The sequence below is a fragment of the Vanessa tameamea genome, chromosome 22 (assembly GCF_037043105.1).
Source record: "Vanessa tameamea isolate UH-Manoa-2023 chromosome 22, ilVanTame1 primary haplotype, whole genome shotgun sequence".
Classification (NCBI taxonomy): Eukaryota; Metazoa; Arthropoda; class Insecta; order Lepidoptera; family Nymphalidae; genus Vanessa; species Vanessa tameamea.
In genome coordinates this window covers 10,148,247-10,163,595 of record NC_087330.1, presented here as the reverse complement: position 1 = coordinate 10,163,595, position 15,349 = coordinate 10,148,247, and the positions used below count along the sequence as shown (strand labels likewise).

Here is a 15,349-nt window from a genome sequence, read left to right as displayed (position 1 = left end):
TTAACAATATATAAAGTATATAAAAAGCCATGACCAATTAAAGAATTATATTAATTATTTTCAATTTTACAAAGTATTTAGAGGTCTGTGAAGTGCCGATACGTGGTGCAAATAGGTATTTTCGAAAATGCTATCTGCATTGCCATATTATATTCTACGGTAGAGAGGAATGTTCATAAAAACAATTTGTCAAATAATGTAAGATATACAAATTTAATACTAAATTTTGCTGCAGCGATAAAACTTCATTATGTCATCATACGGCGCTAGATACCTTATAGAGAATATTAAAATATTTTTGTGACCAATACGTCGTAAAAAACCGGAATTTCAGGACGCTTCGTTCTTCGCTCTTCGTTCAACGTAGTAAACAGTATAAAAATGATATGTCGTCTCTATAGATTTGACAAATTGTAGGACGGCGTTTGACAATTGTCTTTAAATGTATCTATTTTTTCAATTGAATTTTTCAAGTTATCGCTTATTGTATATCATTTTATAGTTTCACAATTACTAGGCTGCTGTATTTATTTCAAATGCTTCGAATGGTTTAATGAGGTCAAATAAATAAAAACAACTTAATATTACAAATGATTGTAATATAGAGTTGGCACAATACTCTCGGTTCGAGCGTAGAAGACGAGAAGACTCCTCGCAATTTTACCGCTAAGAGTTTTTTTAGTTCGACAATATGATACCGAGGATAAAACGATATAACAATAAAAATTGATAAGGAATAATGTATGACATTACTCAATATGCAATAGATTAAAATAAAAAAAATTAAACAATATTATAATAGTTTAGGAAAAGTATGTATATTTGACATAATTATTTCGTTTGAATCCTGTTATATTAGCGGATACCCGAGCTGTAAAATGCTTTAGTAGTCTACGTAGTCTTGCTCGCAGAGGGGACAGATTCAGCCTCGTCTTCTTCCTCAGCAGAAGATGACTCCTCAGATTCTTCGTCGTCGTCGTCGTCGTCGTCGTCTGATTCCGAGTACGAATAATCTCCACCTTCCATGCCTCCATCGCCATCGTATCCTGATAGCAAAACAAAATCATGAGACCTAATATAATAAGTTGACGAGAAGCTGAGTGCTATATTTTTAAAACTCACAACTAAGGGAGCGACAGGTCTCTTTCGACACATGTCCAAAATATTCTCAGAAAGGACTCGTAAGAGCCTAAGTGCCTATCGTCAACACGTCAATTATCTATAGTCCGAAAGACTTCAGTAACAGGATATGTAAGAAAATAATTGTAAGTAAGGTGTCTTGCAACCTCGACGAGACCCTCGGCGTTCGCTTCTAAGATCACTTCAACAGAGCCGAGCGGCATCATATCAAGGAACTTATGACAAGCGGCAACTCAACTATTGAATTGAGATTTCGTACATCGTCATAGAGTTCAGTGAGCGCTATAGCGTCTCAAATATTCCAAACGTAAGTAACATCACACGTCCCTCGACCGTAGACATCAGCTCCGCAAGAGAAGTGCGCTCCTCACCCGCTCCGTAGTCGCCGTCGTCGTCGTCGTCGGCGGCGGCCGCGCCCTGTCGCCCGTAGCGATGCGAGCGCGCTGAAACATTGCCAAAGCGTTGAGGACGCTCGATATTCGGAGAGTCGGTAGTGATTACGAGACGGCGGCGCTCACTGGACATGCTGAGGTCGGCCGTGAGGTGCAGCGCGTAGGCGCAGCGCGGGCAGGGCACGGCGCCGCGGGCCGCGCGCGCGCCGCGCCGCCGCACGTGCTCGTCGCAGAAGCACGTCTTGCAGCGCAGGCACGAGTACTGCCCCAGGCGGTTGCAGGACTGACCTGGCGCGCGAACAGGGTGGAAGGGTTACTTTCAGTATCTTTTATTACGTTTGAGATTCATATTCGTTTTAATTCACGACTCGTACACTTGTAGGTTTCGGACTCCAGGACTTGGCAGGAGGCCTGGTGCTCGAACTGGTCGTCCTCGCAAAGGAAGCCTTGGCAGAAACAGCAGCGGAACACTCGGCCACCGTGCTCCCACACTCCTAGAAATTGTTATAAAAATCCTATAAAATACAATTTACCTACTCTTATATAATAAACTAGCTTCTGCCCGCGACTTCGTCCGCTTAGATTTCGGATTTGTGACAGGATTGCGTATCTCAAACGGAAATCAAAATAACCCATAAAGATGCAAAATCATTTTTTTGTAAATAAAGAGAAGATGAATTTTTTAAACTTTGCGAAAATTATGAAAACTTTATAACACTATACAGATCACGGATGCGGTGTAAATGGTTATATCATGACTTGATTTTTGATTTTATAAACTTGTTTACCGACAATTTTTTTCTATGCATATAATTAAGGAGTAGGTGTGTGTACATTGAATATTTTTTGAAAATCCAAAGCTTATTATATTTTTATATGTTTAATAGCGGTCGCCCGCGACTCCGCCCGCGTGGATACCGGTTACCGCTGCAGAAAGCCTACCCAGGAAAGACACGATCAGAAAAATGATTCCCAGGTAATTCACAGACACCGACACTGACATCGACGACGCAGTCATTATCCGCAGGCTGCCCATGAGTAAAACATTCTTTTCGTAAATCAATTCCTACTAATTTGAATATTTGGCCCTGGGATTTTTTTATCGATAGTGCGAAAGAAATTTTTACTGGAAATTGGAGCCTTTTGAAGGGTATAGGCAAATCAGTAGGAAACATGGGTATTCTTGGTGTATGAGCTAATTCACCAGCTGCAGGGCCGGTGATAATCTTTGCTACTATTAAATTATCTTTTAGCTTCTTTATAAGAAGTCTCCTGTTGTATTACACATGTTGGGGGGGCTTTAATTTCTGAGAAGCGTTATCGGCGTGCCAACTTTTAACGACAGTTCATGAGGTGGTAGCCCAGCGGGGTTCAGAGAATTTAAAAGTTCCTGGGGGTAGTGCACTGCGTCCTCGATGTTAGTGACGGTGTCTATGGATTTATAGCGCTTAACTTCACCCGGTATTTTCTGCATAATTCAATTGTTTATTTCGTAGACTGTCTCATTCCTGGGAGAAATTATTTTGATAAGGATTAATTGCATGAGTAAAATAAAAGCGTTTAAACGTAGTCAAAAAAAAATTCAAGATTTTTAAATAAAAAAGTGGTTGTTGTGCTCGACATAGATAGGTATAGTATCTACAACTAATTTGAACATTTTATGGTTCTATCTTTTATAGTTTAGGCAGCGTATGCAAAATAAGTAACTTTTTTGGTTGATTTTTTACACCTTGTGTCTGAAAAACCCAAATATCTTACGGAACCCTATTTTTTCCAAAATAAAATTTAGCCTATGTTACTCGTGGATAATGTAGCTTTCGAATGGTGAAATTTTGTGATTTTTTTTAAATCGGTCCAGTAGTTTTTGAGCCTATTCATTACAACCAAACAAACAAAGTTTTCCTCTTTATAACATTAGTATAGATAGATGATGATGCTGAACACATGCCTTAAAAACTATTTTAAACAAAATATGATTTTGTTTTAATTTGTAAAACACTATTAGATAGTAAAATAAATAAATAAATGTTCATATAACTAGCAATTTTGTATGCTGTTTATTTAGCCACAAACCTCTCTCACACTCCAGACAGACAGCATCAGCTAAGGGGCAGGTGCAGGCATGACTGTTCAGACATTTGCGGCCATGACAAACCCAAGCTTCGCAGAAGTCACAGATGGCTCCCTATGAGACATTTCGTCAAGTTTAAATATCAACATACTACATTTTAGAGATTAATTATTTATGATAGTAGCCAATATCTATGAATCAATATACTCTTATGATATTACTAATTATTTCTAAGAGTTAGACTTTCTTGCCTTTTTTTTATAAAATGGCAGGTAGCCTGGCAAATGGCCTACCTGAATGTTAATTGTCAGCACCACCAATAGACATTGTGCTGTAGAAATTTTAACCATTCTTTACATCTCCCATTCGTCACCAACCTTGGGAGCTGAGATGTTATATCCCTTGTACCTATAGTTACTTTGTTTGTACAAAACATCACTGAGGTTATATAAATAAATATAATTGAAACATTTATGTGTCTAATTTTGTCTCACAATTAAAACAAATAAGTTAAAATAACTTACCACCATACCAAGCCCAGTGGTAAAAACTCCAGGATGTCTCACTACACAGTCACCAGACTTGAGCATACATTTAATCTTGCCACACTGTGCACATGCAGGTAGTCTCTGCACTGCAGAACAGAAGTAACAGAATGCTCGGCTTTTCTGTTTCCTACATAATTGACCAATTATATATTCTTGATTTACTTAAATATTATGGAGACATTTAAAAAATGTACATATACTAAAGACATATATATGCAATAAAAATACCTAATATATAACTATAAGCTAAGCTAATCAATTAACTTATTTTAGTATTGCTATCATAAATATATATTTACTTTTGGCATTTATCGCATTCCATGGGGAGGTTGCAAGGGTGCTGTGCTAAGTCGACGTGTTCTCTTGCATTACGGATCTCTTTTTGGCGCTGTTTTTGTTTCTCAGCTTTTTTGCGTTGGCCTGTTTTTTTCTTAGGCATTATGAAACTGTATTTATTACAAAGCTGTATAAAAATTTAATGTGATTATTATCTTTTCAACTTGCAAATCTCAAAAGTCAGATCGAAAAATGCAATAAATGTTCGTTTTATGACTTTTATCATATTGGCATTAGTCAAAAACTCCACTGTCACATTACACTCATTGTCACATTTGTTTGTCGTTTTGAAACAAACCTATAATACATAATTATTTCGAAATATTCTATGTCGTCTCAAAATATATTATATTAAAGCAGTTCCATAGAAACTTAATTTAGATAACATTGAAGTATGTATTTTAAATTATATTATTTAATTCTTTAAAAATGTCAGTTGTAAGTATTTCTGAACTGAAACATAATCCATACAAAACAAAGGTAGTGTTATGTGTATAGATTTTATGAAAAAATATGATACTATTTAGTTTACTCAATACTTTCTATATTTTTACGCTTCACGTATCACAAATCAAAACAAATAGCGTAAATGCTGTGATTAACAAATATCACGACTTATTAGATATACGTATATATAATAGAGTCGCATCGATGATCGAATATTTTTGTTTCGCAGTGCCGTGCCGCGTCGTGCAGGACGGACTCCTGTTATTGTTTGTTGTTTTAGTTCGTGCGCAGTTATTTTCGCTTTCAGGACAATATTGCTAATTGTTTATGCCTATAATGATATCTTCTTCTGATCTTGTAAGTACAAGTTTAAAATATTTATAATTAGCAAAAATTATAATGCATTTGTAGTTTGTTTTTGTAAAAATTTAAAATAATTATTTATGGTATTTTGTACTTTTGTTTTTTTATTTCTTTTATAGCTTTGCAAAAACTATACTGTATTTCTTCATTTTATCTTAATAATGTTATAAATTGCCAATAATCATAATTATACATACATGGATTATTATTTGTTATGTTATATCTTTATTGTATATATTTACGTTGTATTCGTGTCAATACACCTACCTACGTCGTATTGTTTGTCCGCTGCTCACGGGATTTTAATTTAATGAAAAATCAATAACCTGCATTTGTACTTATTATTTATATACATACAAGAGTTTTTTAACTTTTCTTCAATAAGTACTTTTCTACCCCAATGGGTAGAAAAGTATTGACCCATCACCCACCGTTATATACCTATTCGTTTATATTTCGTTTTATTTTGACAAGTCAACTTCACCCGGACTCGTTGGACCTCTAGTACCGGTCTTTCTGTCTATTTGGGTCAGCTTTTATTTGTAAAACCGATCTTGTTATTACAGTTACAGGCTTAACCACAATAAGATTAGCTAGCATAGCAGAATTTAATTAATTTAGCTAACTTTAAAATGCACATTTTCACTAAATATTGAAATATTTTTAATTTATTTAATTAAATATGAATTCGCAATTCCGGTACTTATGTAAAACACATTGCATAGGTATTCGTCAGATTGACTGTATTGAAACATTGTCATAAAAATGGACGTAGCTAGTATCGTTTAGGTTCTCGTCAGATCGCCTCAGACGCGGAAGCGTTGATCTGTGCTCTATATGCGCTCTAACGATGTCGGCTGTTTCACTATCACCGACTACAAATAATAATTATTAAAAATATAGTTATACCATTTAAAAGGTCATTTATCAAAGGAAATTATCGATTCATTTTTACTATGAGTATCAATATACAATGTAAGAGCAAATTTTCTCAACTACTGCCGTAACTCAATCCGTTCTGATAAAAAACTAATAACCTTATTTTCCTAGCATGCTAAATGAGCGAAGTTGTGAATTTTCAAACATGTTTACCCAACTGACTAGCTGTCGACTTTTTATACGTATGAGTACTGTACGTGCCAGCATTTTTTTATTTATACAGTGAATTTATTTAAGTATGTACCTACATACATACATGTATGTAATACGATCGCGATCGATACGCATTGTATGCAGTGTTATCGCGTTACTAACAAATCTATTAATACATCTTGCTGCACGCTTCGAGCTTTGCCCCTACCACGGCTACATAAAGCCTTATTCTATGGTATAGCAATTTTGGATTTTGGAATTCTTCTACAACTTAACAATCAATTTACTTTTTCTATTCATTCTCATGAATTTACCACGCAAGGAGATATATACTATCTACCCACTTTAAATCTAACTCAACACATACTATAACATAACATGAATAACAAATAATGATCAAAATATTTTTTAAAGTTCTATACCTTTATTTTTTAATTTTTAGTGAACTGATGTACACTAAGTATTTTTTAAATATGATTAGATCTACTAAGTGCAGCCCATATGAGACAGAGCAGTTCAAATGAAACAAACGAAGTCAGGGAGAAAGGCCTATCTCAACAGAGAAAATCTACCTCGAGGACAATTTCAATAATAATAGTTTAAAAACTAAAAAACACGGTTTTAGCACGCACTAAAAATTACAAAAGCAAACCCTTTCATTTAATATCCATATCATGGGGGTGGATTTCAAACAGCCAGTCCGCCATCTTGGGGAGGCCGCCATATTGGATTTGTAATAGCGTTTCTTAGCTAGTCATGTATTGTCATCAGAACTCAGAGCGTGTGCAAAATTTCATCCTAATCGAAGACCGCGAAGTGGGTCAAATCCAGATTTCAAGATTTTCTTACATACATAGTTACAAGTGAAGCTAATATAAGCGTGTGTGGCCTACTATAATATACAATTATTATATTTATTTTTACATATTTATCTATTTATCATTCATCTATTCTTATTTACTATATATGTACTCGATATAATATTTAACATATATTTATTCGCCACCGCACCCGTGTATTGGAGACGCGCGGGTCACCGCCTCGGCTTTTGTTTTTATGCACCGCGTCAGGAGTTCGAGAACAATGCGCGCGCGCCGCTACGCCGCGCCTCGCACCATTCGGTACTCGAGTTCTCGCCGCGAAACCCGTGTCGCCCGCTACCGCCCCGCTCGTGCTCGCTTATTCACCGCGCATTCGCTTTCTTTGCTACAAGTATTTTTATGTAATTGTGCTCACTTTACTTTCTGCTTTCGTTTCTTCTACCTGTTATACTTCTATGGACTATTTGGCTGTGTGAACTATCCTTGTGTGCATTCGTGTTGAACTGTATTGTGTATAATCCATTGTTCGTGCAATTAATAATTAAAAGTGATATACTGTAGGAATCACTTGCTTAATTTACCGCCTATATATATCTACACAAACATACTCACCGCCTAACATCCATACGTATTAAAAAAGGCCTGCAAAGAGCGCAAAAATAGACTCATGAAAAAAGTTTTGCACAGAGAAAATATCGAAAACGTAGTCATCGTCTTGACAGAGTACCACCCTCGAATAGGCTTTTATCGACCTTGGTAAAAAAACCTTTGCAAAAGGGCAAATATATGTTGGATTAAGTCGAGTCAAAAGTTTGGAAGGCATAGATTTATCGGATTTGGACGCCAACAAATTATTAAGTAGACCATACGAATATTTGATCATTGACGGAAATACTCGTTATTTCCGTCAATGACGGACGAAATCTACTATTACGAATTCGATTTTCCAACAATGAAGGTCACACATAATATCATACATTATAAGGTCACACATCATGTTGCAATGCAACAACGAACGCAAGCACATTAAAATTTGGTTACAGACAATTAGAAATTCTGCCAAACATCATCGTATTCGACTATGACAATTACTTGACCATAACCACGTTGCGGTAGGTGACCGGGACCCTATAAAAGATTCGGCCGAGTATCGTTCATTTGCTCCTCGGAATTGAAGAGTTCCAATGCTTTTTCATGATCCCATAATCAGAACTTAACCAAACTCTCATCAAAATACCCTTGTAGTATATCCTTTCCAATAAAAAAAGAGTCATCAAAATTGGTTGGCGTGATATTGAGTTATTCGTCCATTGTCGTACACATACTTTATGCAAATTTAATACTTATATGGTTTTCATATAGATGCCACCATCAGAACTGGACCAAATTGAAATGGGACCACACGGGAAGCACTAGCTTTCAATTAAAAAAATAATCAACAAAATCGGTTCACCCAGTCGAAAGTTCTGAGGTAACAAACATAAAAAAAATACAAAAGAATTGAGAACCTCCTCCTTTTTGAAGTCGGTTAATAAAAGTAAAACCCACTAGTAACTAGTTCGCCACAGTTGGCCACAGCCTCCAGCCAATACGTTATCGTTGACCGTGTCCGTGTACGTGTAGATGAAGGCGGTCGGACGCAGCGGGAGGCTGGTGCCGTTCTTCAAGGCAGTTTGCGTATACTTCGTGGTGGGCGGCGGCGCGCCCTCGCTGTCGGCGGCGGCGCTCAAGTGCGCTCCCGTGCTGTGCCTGCTGCTCTGCGTGCTGGTGCGGGCGCACACAGCGCCGCAACCACAGTATGTATCACGCATGACAACATTGACAATCAAAGTCAAGTCTCCTCCCTTGGCGGGTTTTCTCTCGTGCAAGGTGCTTTGCCATTAAATAAATTTAAATCTCATATTAAAAGAAACATTATTGAATGAGGCGTATTACTCGTATGTGAGGACAAATCTAAAATGTGTATACAATATTACATAGAAGGTAAAATACGGGTGAAGGTAGTATTCGTTGATTTAATACAGACCCAAGTATAGGGTACACTGAGTCCGCAACGACGGAATAAAAACTATATTTTTTCACTTATTAGTAGGTTCAAACTTTAAATACAAACAACGTTTATACATATATACGAGGATGCGTTTTTGTGTTCGCGGAATGAGAGGGTTGGAGGGGGGTGATTAAGCTCTTTAAGATCATAACGTGTTCAGTGACTCATAATTAGTATAAATACGAGGTTTCATTGTTATTAAACAATTCTTCTTTGAGCTGTCGTCAACTGTCGTTTTTCCATAAATTCTTTCAATATACGTATACAATTTGTATGGCCACCTTGGCGGTCTAATGATTCTCATATATAGCTGTGTTCGAGAGAGTCGAACACTTTATAAAACACTATGAAACTCAAATAATGTAATGAATTATATTCGTTGTATTTCTGAAGTATCTGTCGAAGTACGTGAATTGGCCTTTAGTCGAGATATTACTCCTGAATCCAGCTTGCTCCTGGGACTAATTTTTATCTAAGCTGTTTGTTACTTAGTCAAAATAGCATAACTTTTGAAAACACTTTGTATATAGTAGTCGCCAATATTTATTTTGTTTTTCTTATGAAATAGTAGATATTATTTATTGGGTACAATATTCTGGTATATTTTCTACTATTTCGTTAAATATTTTTCATATTTGGGGCAATCATTAGCATTGATTATTTATTTTTAGTACTTCGTTTGTCATTGATCAGAACCCGGTGCTTTTTCTGGTTTCCGTGAGCTAATTGGTCTTCCAATCTTTTCTTTTTTCTTCTTTTTGTTTTATAAACAATATAATAAAAAAATACTACATTTTTTTAATTTATAAACTAATAATAAACTTATGTCACATAAAAATTTGCCATTCGACGTTTTCTTTCACAAAAATGTAGTGATATTATCTTTGTCATTCCTTGTCCCACGCAAGGGTGACTGGCCGGGTGACTTTGTCGAAGACTATTTTGTTATCTTTTTAATAGATACGAGAATAAATAAATTCGTTTAGGTCTATTTGTTTTCATTATTAATATAAATCACACGAACTTGCCTCTGCAGTGAGGTTTAAAAGTATTAGCTGGAACGTCGACCCAGACGCATATTTAATGCTGTTCCGAGAACTGCGCCTTCAATACCGATATCATCGATGGATTTCACTTCGCCCTCACAGACGGTGGTACGCGCACTGCGTGGCGACGGGCCTGGCGCTATCGGCGGCGGGCGACGCGCTGCTCGTGTGGCCGCAGCACTTCGTGGCGGGCATGGTGGCGTTTGCGGGCGCGCACGTGGCGTACATCCTCGCCTTCGGCTTGCAGCCGCGCGCGTACGGCGCCGCGCTGGCGCTGTTCGCGGGCGCGCTGGCCTACGTGCGCGCCGTGCCCGCGCCCGCGCCGCTGCGCGCGCTCGTGCCGGCCTACGCGCTGCTGCTCGCCGCCATGGCGTGGCGCGGCTCGGCGCGCGCCGGCTACCAGCGCCCCGGCGCTCTCCTCTTCCTGCTGTCCGACGCCATCCTCGGCTACGGCCTCTTCGCCGAGCCGGTGCCTTACAATCAGGTGCGACATCGAATGCCATGTGTTATGATGCCATAGATTTCCAGAACGGAGTGAACGTTACGGGGTGGTTACAGGCGCTGGTGATGTCGACGTACTACCTGGGCCAGCTGGGCATCGCGCTGAGCGCCCTGGAGCCGGCCCGCGCGGTGGCCGCGCCGCAGTAGCGTCGGGCTAAGCTAAGATGACTTCTGAGTTCTGACGAATGTTTAATTGGATAAAAAAAATACATTTTTAGAGTACAGAACGTACAGTATTATTGTATTTATATAAAAGGAGCACAGGTCACGATCGCGGTGAATGCGTCTGTGTTATGTTTTATACGTATTCACCTTCGACTCGGTCGACCCTCGAAGCTTGGAGCGGTCGCAAACGCGCAGTGCCAAATGATCGAGCCTACCACTAGTGTTCCCTATCTCGGCACTCGTTACCACTACACTCCCTTCGAACGCCACCCTAGTCCGGACAATCGTCCGGTCCTCTTACATATCCGGTTCCGCAAGTCTTCCCACTCTGACCGCGTGTGTCGTCGTTCGCGTACCGTACGAGTAGGTACCTACACGGTACGTTAGTGATAAGACTGATCCCTTATATTTTTGTATAGACTATCTTTACTGCTGGACGAGTGAATCCAGTGCGAGCGCACTGCTTGTTTATACGATTAGTGTCCGCCGAAAGTGGATCGTTTTCTAATAAGTAGCAACCTACCTTTTTTGCTGGAGTGCCATTTCATTTCGAAGGCTACCAACAATTTTAAATATTTATGTATATCACTAGCACGCGAATAAAGTGATAATATTAATTTTTATTCAAACTGACTTTAACTCAGATGTTGAATCTAAATGATGTTCACGTCTGTACACGGCTGCCAGCTCATGTCGTCCACAGACTCACCACACACTCGCACGCTGTACGCACGGCGCCGCCGTGCACTTTGTGTCGCGTAGGGTATTTACATATACCCCATTTGCGCACTTCAGGTTTAATCTCAAAGTTCCTCCGTATTTTAGTTGATGTACACAGGGCTGGGCAAAATACATGATATGCTTTAATCGAAATACAAATTACAAAATACATAATAAGAAAATGTGAATAAGTTATATTTTTTGATGCATTCACAATGCTATGTTTAGTATTTGAAAATTCCTAAAATTTCATCCCGTCGGTCGCAGATCCTGCTCGTGTATATGTGAAAGGGTGTCGAATTTTTTCTAATACTTTTAGGAATTTTCAAAACCAGAGTTTCCTTTCATAAAAACTAGATGTTTGAATGTATTGCCCGACAAACATCCTCTTGCTGGAGAGTGAATAAAACCGGCTAAGGAAAACAATCTTTCTACAGGTCCTGATGAGCACAAACTTGTGTTGAATTGTATAAATACATTTTTTATATTTGGATAGCGCTTTTGTTATTAAGGAAGCTGATCAACTCTGACTCCATTTTAGATGTCTGTGGTTGATCACTCTCTCTGCTGTCAAAAACAATAAAATCATCATCTTCTTTACTAGTGGTGCTACTCCTGCTGCTTCCAGGCATTATTTCATGTTTTTTGTAACTTGTCTCTAAGGCATGAAAGGCAAGATTTTGAATTCTTTGCCTCTCATTTGTTGTGACGCTTTCTGGCAACCAACGCATTTTATAACTAGGGTTACCCCATGCTACCGCATGAAGCCAATATGAGCCACATTTACTTCAGGTGACAGTCTAAAAAACTCATCAGTCCTTACATACATTAAAGTAGGCAGAAGTTTGCCATAGTAACAATTGTTGCCCTGCATGTAATCTAGAGCTGTAGCAATTGGTTTTAATACGTCAATGAATTCTTCCAAGTATTCTAATTCTTTGGCAGAGAAAGTGTTTCCAACTTTGCAAAAAATTCATTTAAATTTGATTTGCTTCTCATAAGCTGCACTAGAGAATCATAAAGAGACATATATTAACTGATGTCGAAGACAGTCCTTTATGATTTGAGCCGATTTGGCTCTTCTGGATATATTCCATATCAAGGTACATAGTTTAAATGTATTTTGATGCCTCAACTATTTGAAATACTGATTACAAAATACCTCTGCGTCAGGTATTTGAAATACAAATTACATTTTAAGGAAGTAATAATTGAAATAGAAATACCAAATACGTATTTGTATTTTAATTACAAGTAATTCAAACACTGCCCAACCCTGGGTGTACATAGTTAGGGTCAATAGAATGGGCGACTTGATACATATCTAGAAATTTGGACAAGTGAAACTATTTAAATACGTAATGAATATATAATGGTTTGTATAAATACATATTGTAGAAAACGGAAGACGAAAAATGTGCGGTGCAAGCGGTCACTGACATCCGTCCATCCGACTTATTGACTTTACAGAGGACCTTCCATCTTAGTGGATGGGTGGTGATTAAAAATGTAATCATTCTCGGAAACAAGAATAAATGTTTTATGAGTTTTAATATGAACGATCGAAAGAAAATCAGATATTGATTATGAAACAAACTATTTTAATTAGAGGATGAAACCGTACCGGTCGCGCCGGTCGCGCCGGTCGCGCCGGTCGCGCCGTCAGGGACCGCTGGGCGGCCGCACCTTCGTGGACAAATCGTTTCGTCGATATTTGTAGCTTATTGTTAGTAGTAAGGTAGAGTTTAAAATGTATGTGTAATTTTAGATGTCATTATTGAATGTTACTTTGTGTAATAATTTATTAAATGTGTTAACAACTGTACTACGTAGTGTCTTCACTCGCAGTTGAATAAATTATTAGACGGACTCTGTTTTGTTTTCATTCATGCAAGCTCACCTCGACTGTTGATCTCCTTTGATTATGTTTTAACATACTCGTAACGGGTACATCCACCGGCGTTGAAAAATCTTGCTATTTATAAATGGCATAGAAAGAATCTGTTACGGCCTCCGAAGAATACATAACGTACATCAGAGATGCGGGAGGCGCGTGCGCGACGGGAACGTGGTCGAGGACGTAACGTTCAAATACATTGGTGGTGGGTGAATCTACAAAATTTATTATTTTTGATCAAAATTTGTGGATTCTCGAAAATCTGCGTGGATAGATCTAATTTTTTGGCAGTAATAATAGGCATGTTCGGATTATATTATTTTTATTAGATTATCTCCAAATAAACCAAAATTTAATAAGATATTACAATCTTTCTAAAAATGATCATTGAGCATAATGACGTAATGGCAGAATAATGATTTTATAGAATATAAAAATGACGATGTATTGAGGGCAATGATAATTTTTATAAATTGTAGGCTTTATAAATAAAAAACGAAACTAATTATAAATTAGCATAAATCAACTTATAAAAGCTTATAAACTTTTGACTGCTTATTTATTCAGATCTTTTGCACTAATTTAGTGATACACAACTGATTCTATTCAAAATATACACAATGTACTTTTAGACTGTATTTTTTCTTGTATAAGCTAAGCTTTTTATATCTTCTAAATTAAATTTATGTTTTGGTAAAATTAATAACGAATATAAAATAATAATGATTAATCTCTCACAATAATTAAGTCAAAAAGCTTATAAATCACAGATATTTTGTAAAATTATACTTAATATATTATAGTTAACAATAATTATAATAAAACGTAACAACACTTTTTTTTTAAGTTATGAGCCTCGTTTTGATTCAGATTCAGATTTTAACGATCATTAAATGAGAAAACTTATTTCTATTGATGAACAAATATTTCTGCTCATGAATTTGGATAAGAATCAAATTTTAATCAAAATTTGGTTTTTCATAGTTTGATGGTAAAATGAGATTGTTTTCGTGAATGGTTAAAACTTCAGAACGTGTCGCTGTGCTGGTTTCATTTGCTCTCTTATGTTTTAAAATATCAAGAGTCGTGACAGCAGGTTCAAAGGAAGTAGAAGGAGCATTTTCTTTTTGTAAATCAATTATATCATCTATAAAGCCAAGATGTTTTCCATGAACACAAATTTCGGAAACATCACAATCAAAACAACTCATTTTGCGAACAGTCGTTCTAGATGCAGATTTCTCCCAAAGAACTTGATACACGGAAAAGGTGCCCCTAAATGGTTTTAATTGTTTTGGAAATAAACTATCTCTAAATAAGATTTCTTCTTTGTCTACTTTTTTAACAATAACGTTTAAATTGTCATTATCTGTATATTTTGTAATCAATGTGTGAAATTGCTCATAAGTACCTACATCTTTTCCAAAAGCAACCATTCGATCCGCAGTTCTTTTTAGAGTTGCTCCAACCCCATCAGGAGCACCTTTTCCGTGTCCTGCTTCTGAATAATTCCATGTTATTCTTTTAAGTTGTGAGAAGTCTTTACACAGTTGAGTAATCAAAAAAAATATGTACTTGTTTCTATATTGTGAAGATGGCGAGTCTGACAAAAAATGGATGGTATCAATAAAGGGGTTCAGATTGATTGACTCTTCTATCAAAGGTATTAAATGGGCCCACACGGCTGCAGCATCATGACGTAAACAATCACTTATTGTGCACATCGATTTCGGAGTAATTTGTCCTGTACTAAAGCTATG

At 37.2% G+C, this 15,349-nt stretch overlaps 2 protein-coding genes across 2 annotated transcripts; one reads left to right on the top strand and one right to left on the bottom strand.

Moving 5' to 3' along the window:
- Window positions 1–802: 802 nt before the first annotated feature.
- Window positions 803–4,719, bottom strand: LOC113401530 (zinc finger protein 330 homolog). The gene is made up of 7 exons (XM_026641465.2): window positions 4,451–4,719; window positions 4,128–4,278; window positions 3,606–3,717; window positions 1,907–2,026; window positions 1,659–1,820; window positions 1,512–1,583; window positions 803–1,046 (listed from the first exon to the last, which is right to left on the bottom strand). The coding sequence occupies exons 1-7, from the start codon at window positions 4,588–4,590 to the stop codon at window positions 892–894; spliced, it is 912 nt and encodes a 303-aa protein (XP_026497250.2). The 5' UTR covers window positions 4,591–4,719; the 3' UTR covers window positions 803–891.
- A 285-nt stretch (window positions 4,720–5,004) lies between these two features.
- On the top strand, window positions 5,005–11,435 carry LOC113401533 (lysoplasmalogenase TMEM86B). The gene is made up of 4 exons (XM_026641470.2): window positions 5,005–5,291; window positions 8,834–9,006; window positions 10,409–10,790; window positions 10,865–11,435. Exons 1-4 carry the CDS (start codon window positions 5,262–5,264, stop codon window positions 10,952–10,954), a joined length of 675 nt encoding a protein of 224 aa, XP_026497255.1. The 5' UTR covers window positions 5,005–5,261; the 3' UTR covers window positions 10,955–11,435.
- Window positions 11,436–15,349: the final 3,914 nt, after the last annotated feature.

What these genes read in the sequence shown, in the direction of transcription:
- LOC113401530 (XM_026641465.2), bottom strand. Translation starts at nt 4,590, where the DNA reads ATGCCTAAGAAAAAAACAGGCCAACGCAAAAAAGCTGAGAAACAAAAA. An exon ending in GGCCGACCTCAGCATGTCCA is followed by an intron (nt 1,584 to 1,658) that starts GTGAGCGCCGCC and finishes GCAATGTTTCAG; the next exon opens with CGCGCTCGCATCGCTACGGG. An exon ending in CGACGGCGACTACGGAGCGG is followed by an intron (nt 1,047 to 1,511) that starts GTGAGGAGCGCA and finishes TTTTGCTATCAG; the next exon opens with GATACGATGGCGATGGAGGC.
- LOC113401533 (XM_026641470.2), top strand. Translation starts at nt 5,262, where the DNA reads ATGCCTATAATGATATCTTCTTCTGATCTT. An exon ending in CACACAGCGCCGCAACCACA is followed by an intron (nt 9,007 to 10,408) that starts GTATGTATCACG and finishes TCGCCCTCACAG; the next exon opens with ACGGTGGTACGCGCACTGCG. An exon ending in AGCCGGTGCCTTACAATCAG is followed by an intron (nt 10,791 to 10,864) that starts GTGCGACATCGA and finishes GGGTGGTTACAG; the next exon opens with GCGCTGGTGATGTCGACGTA.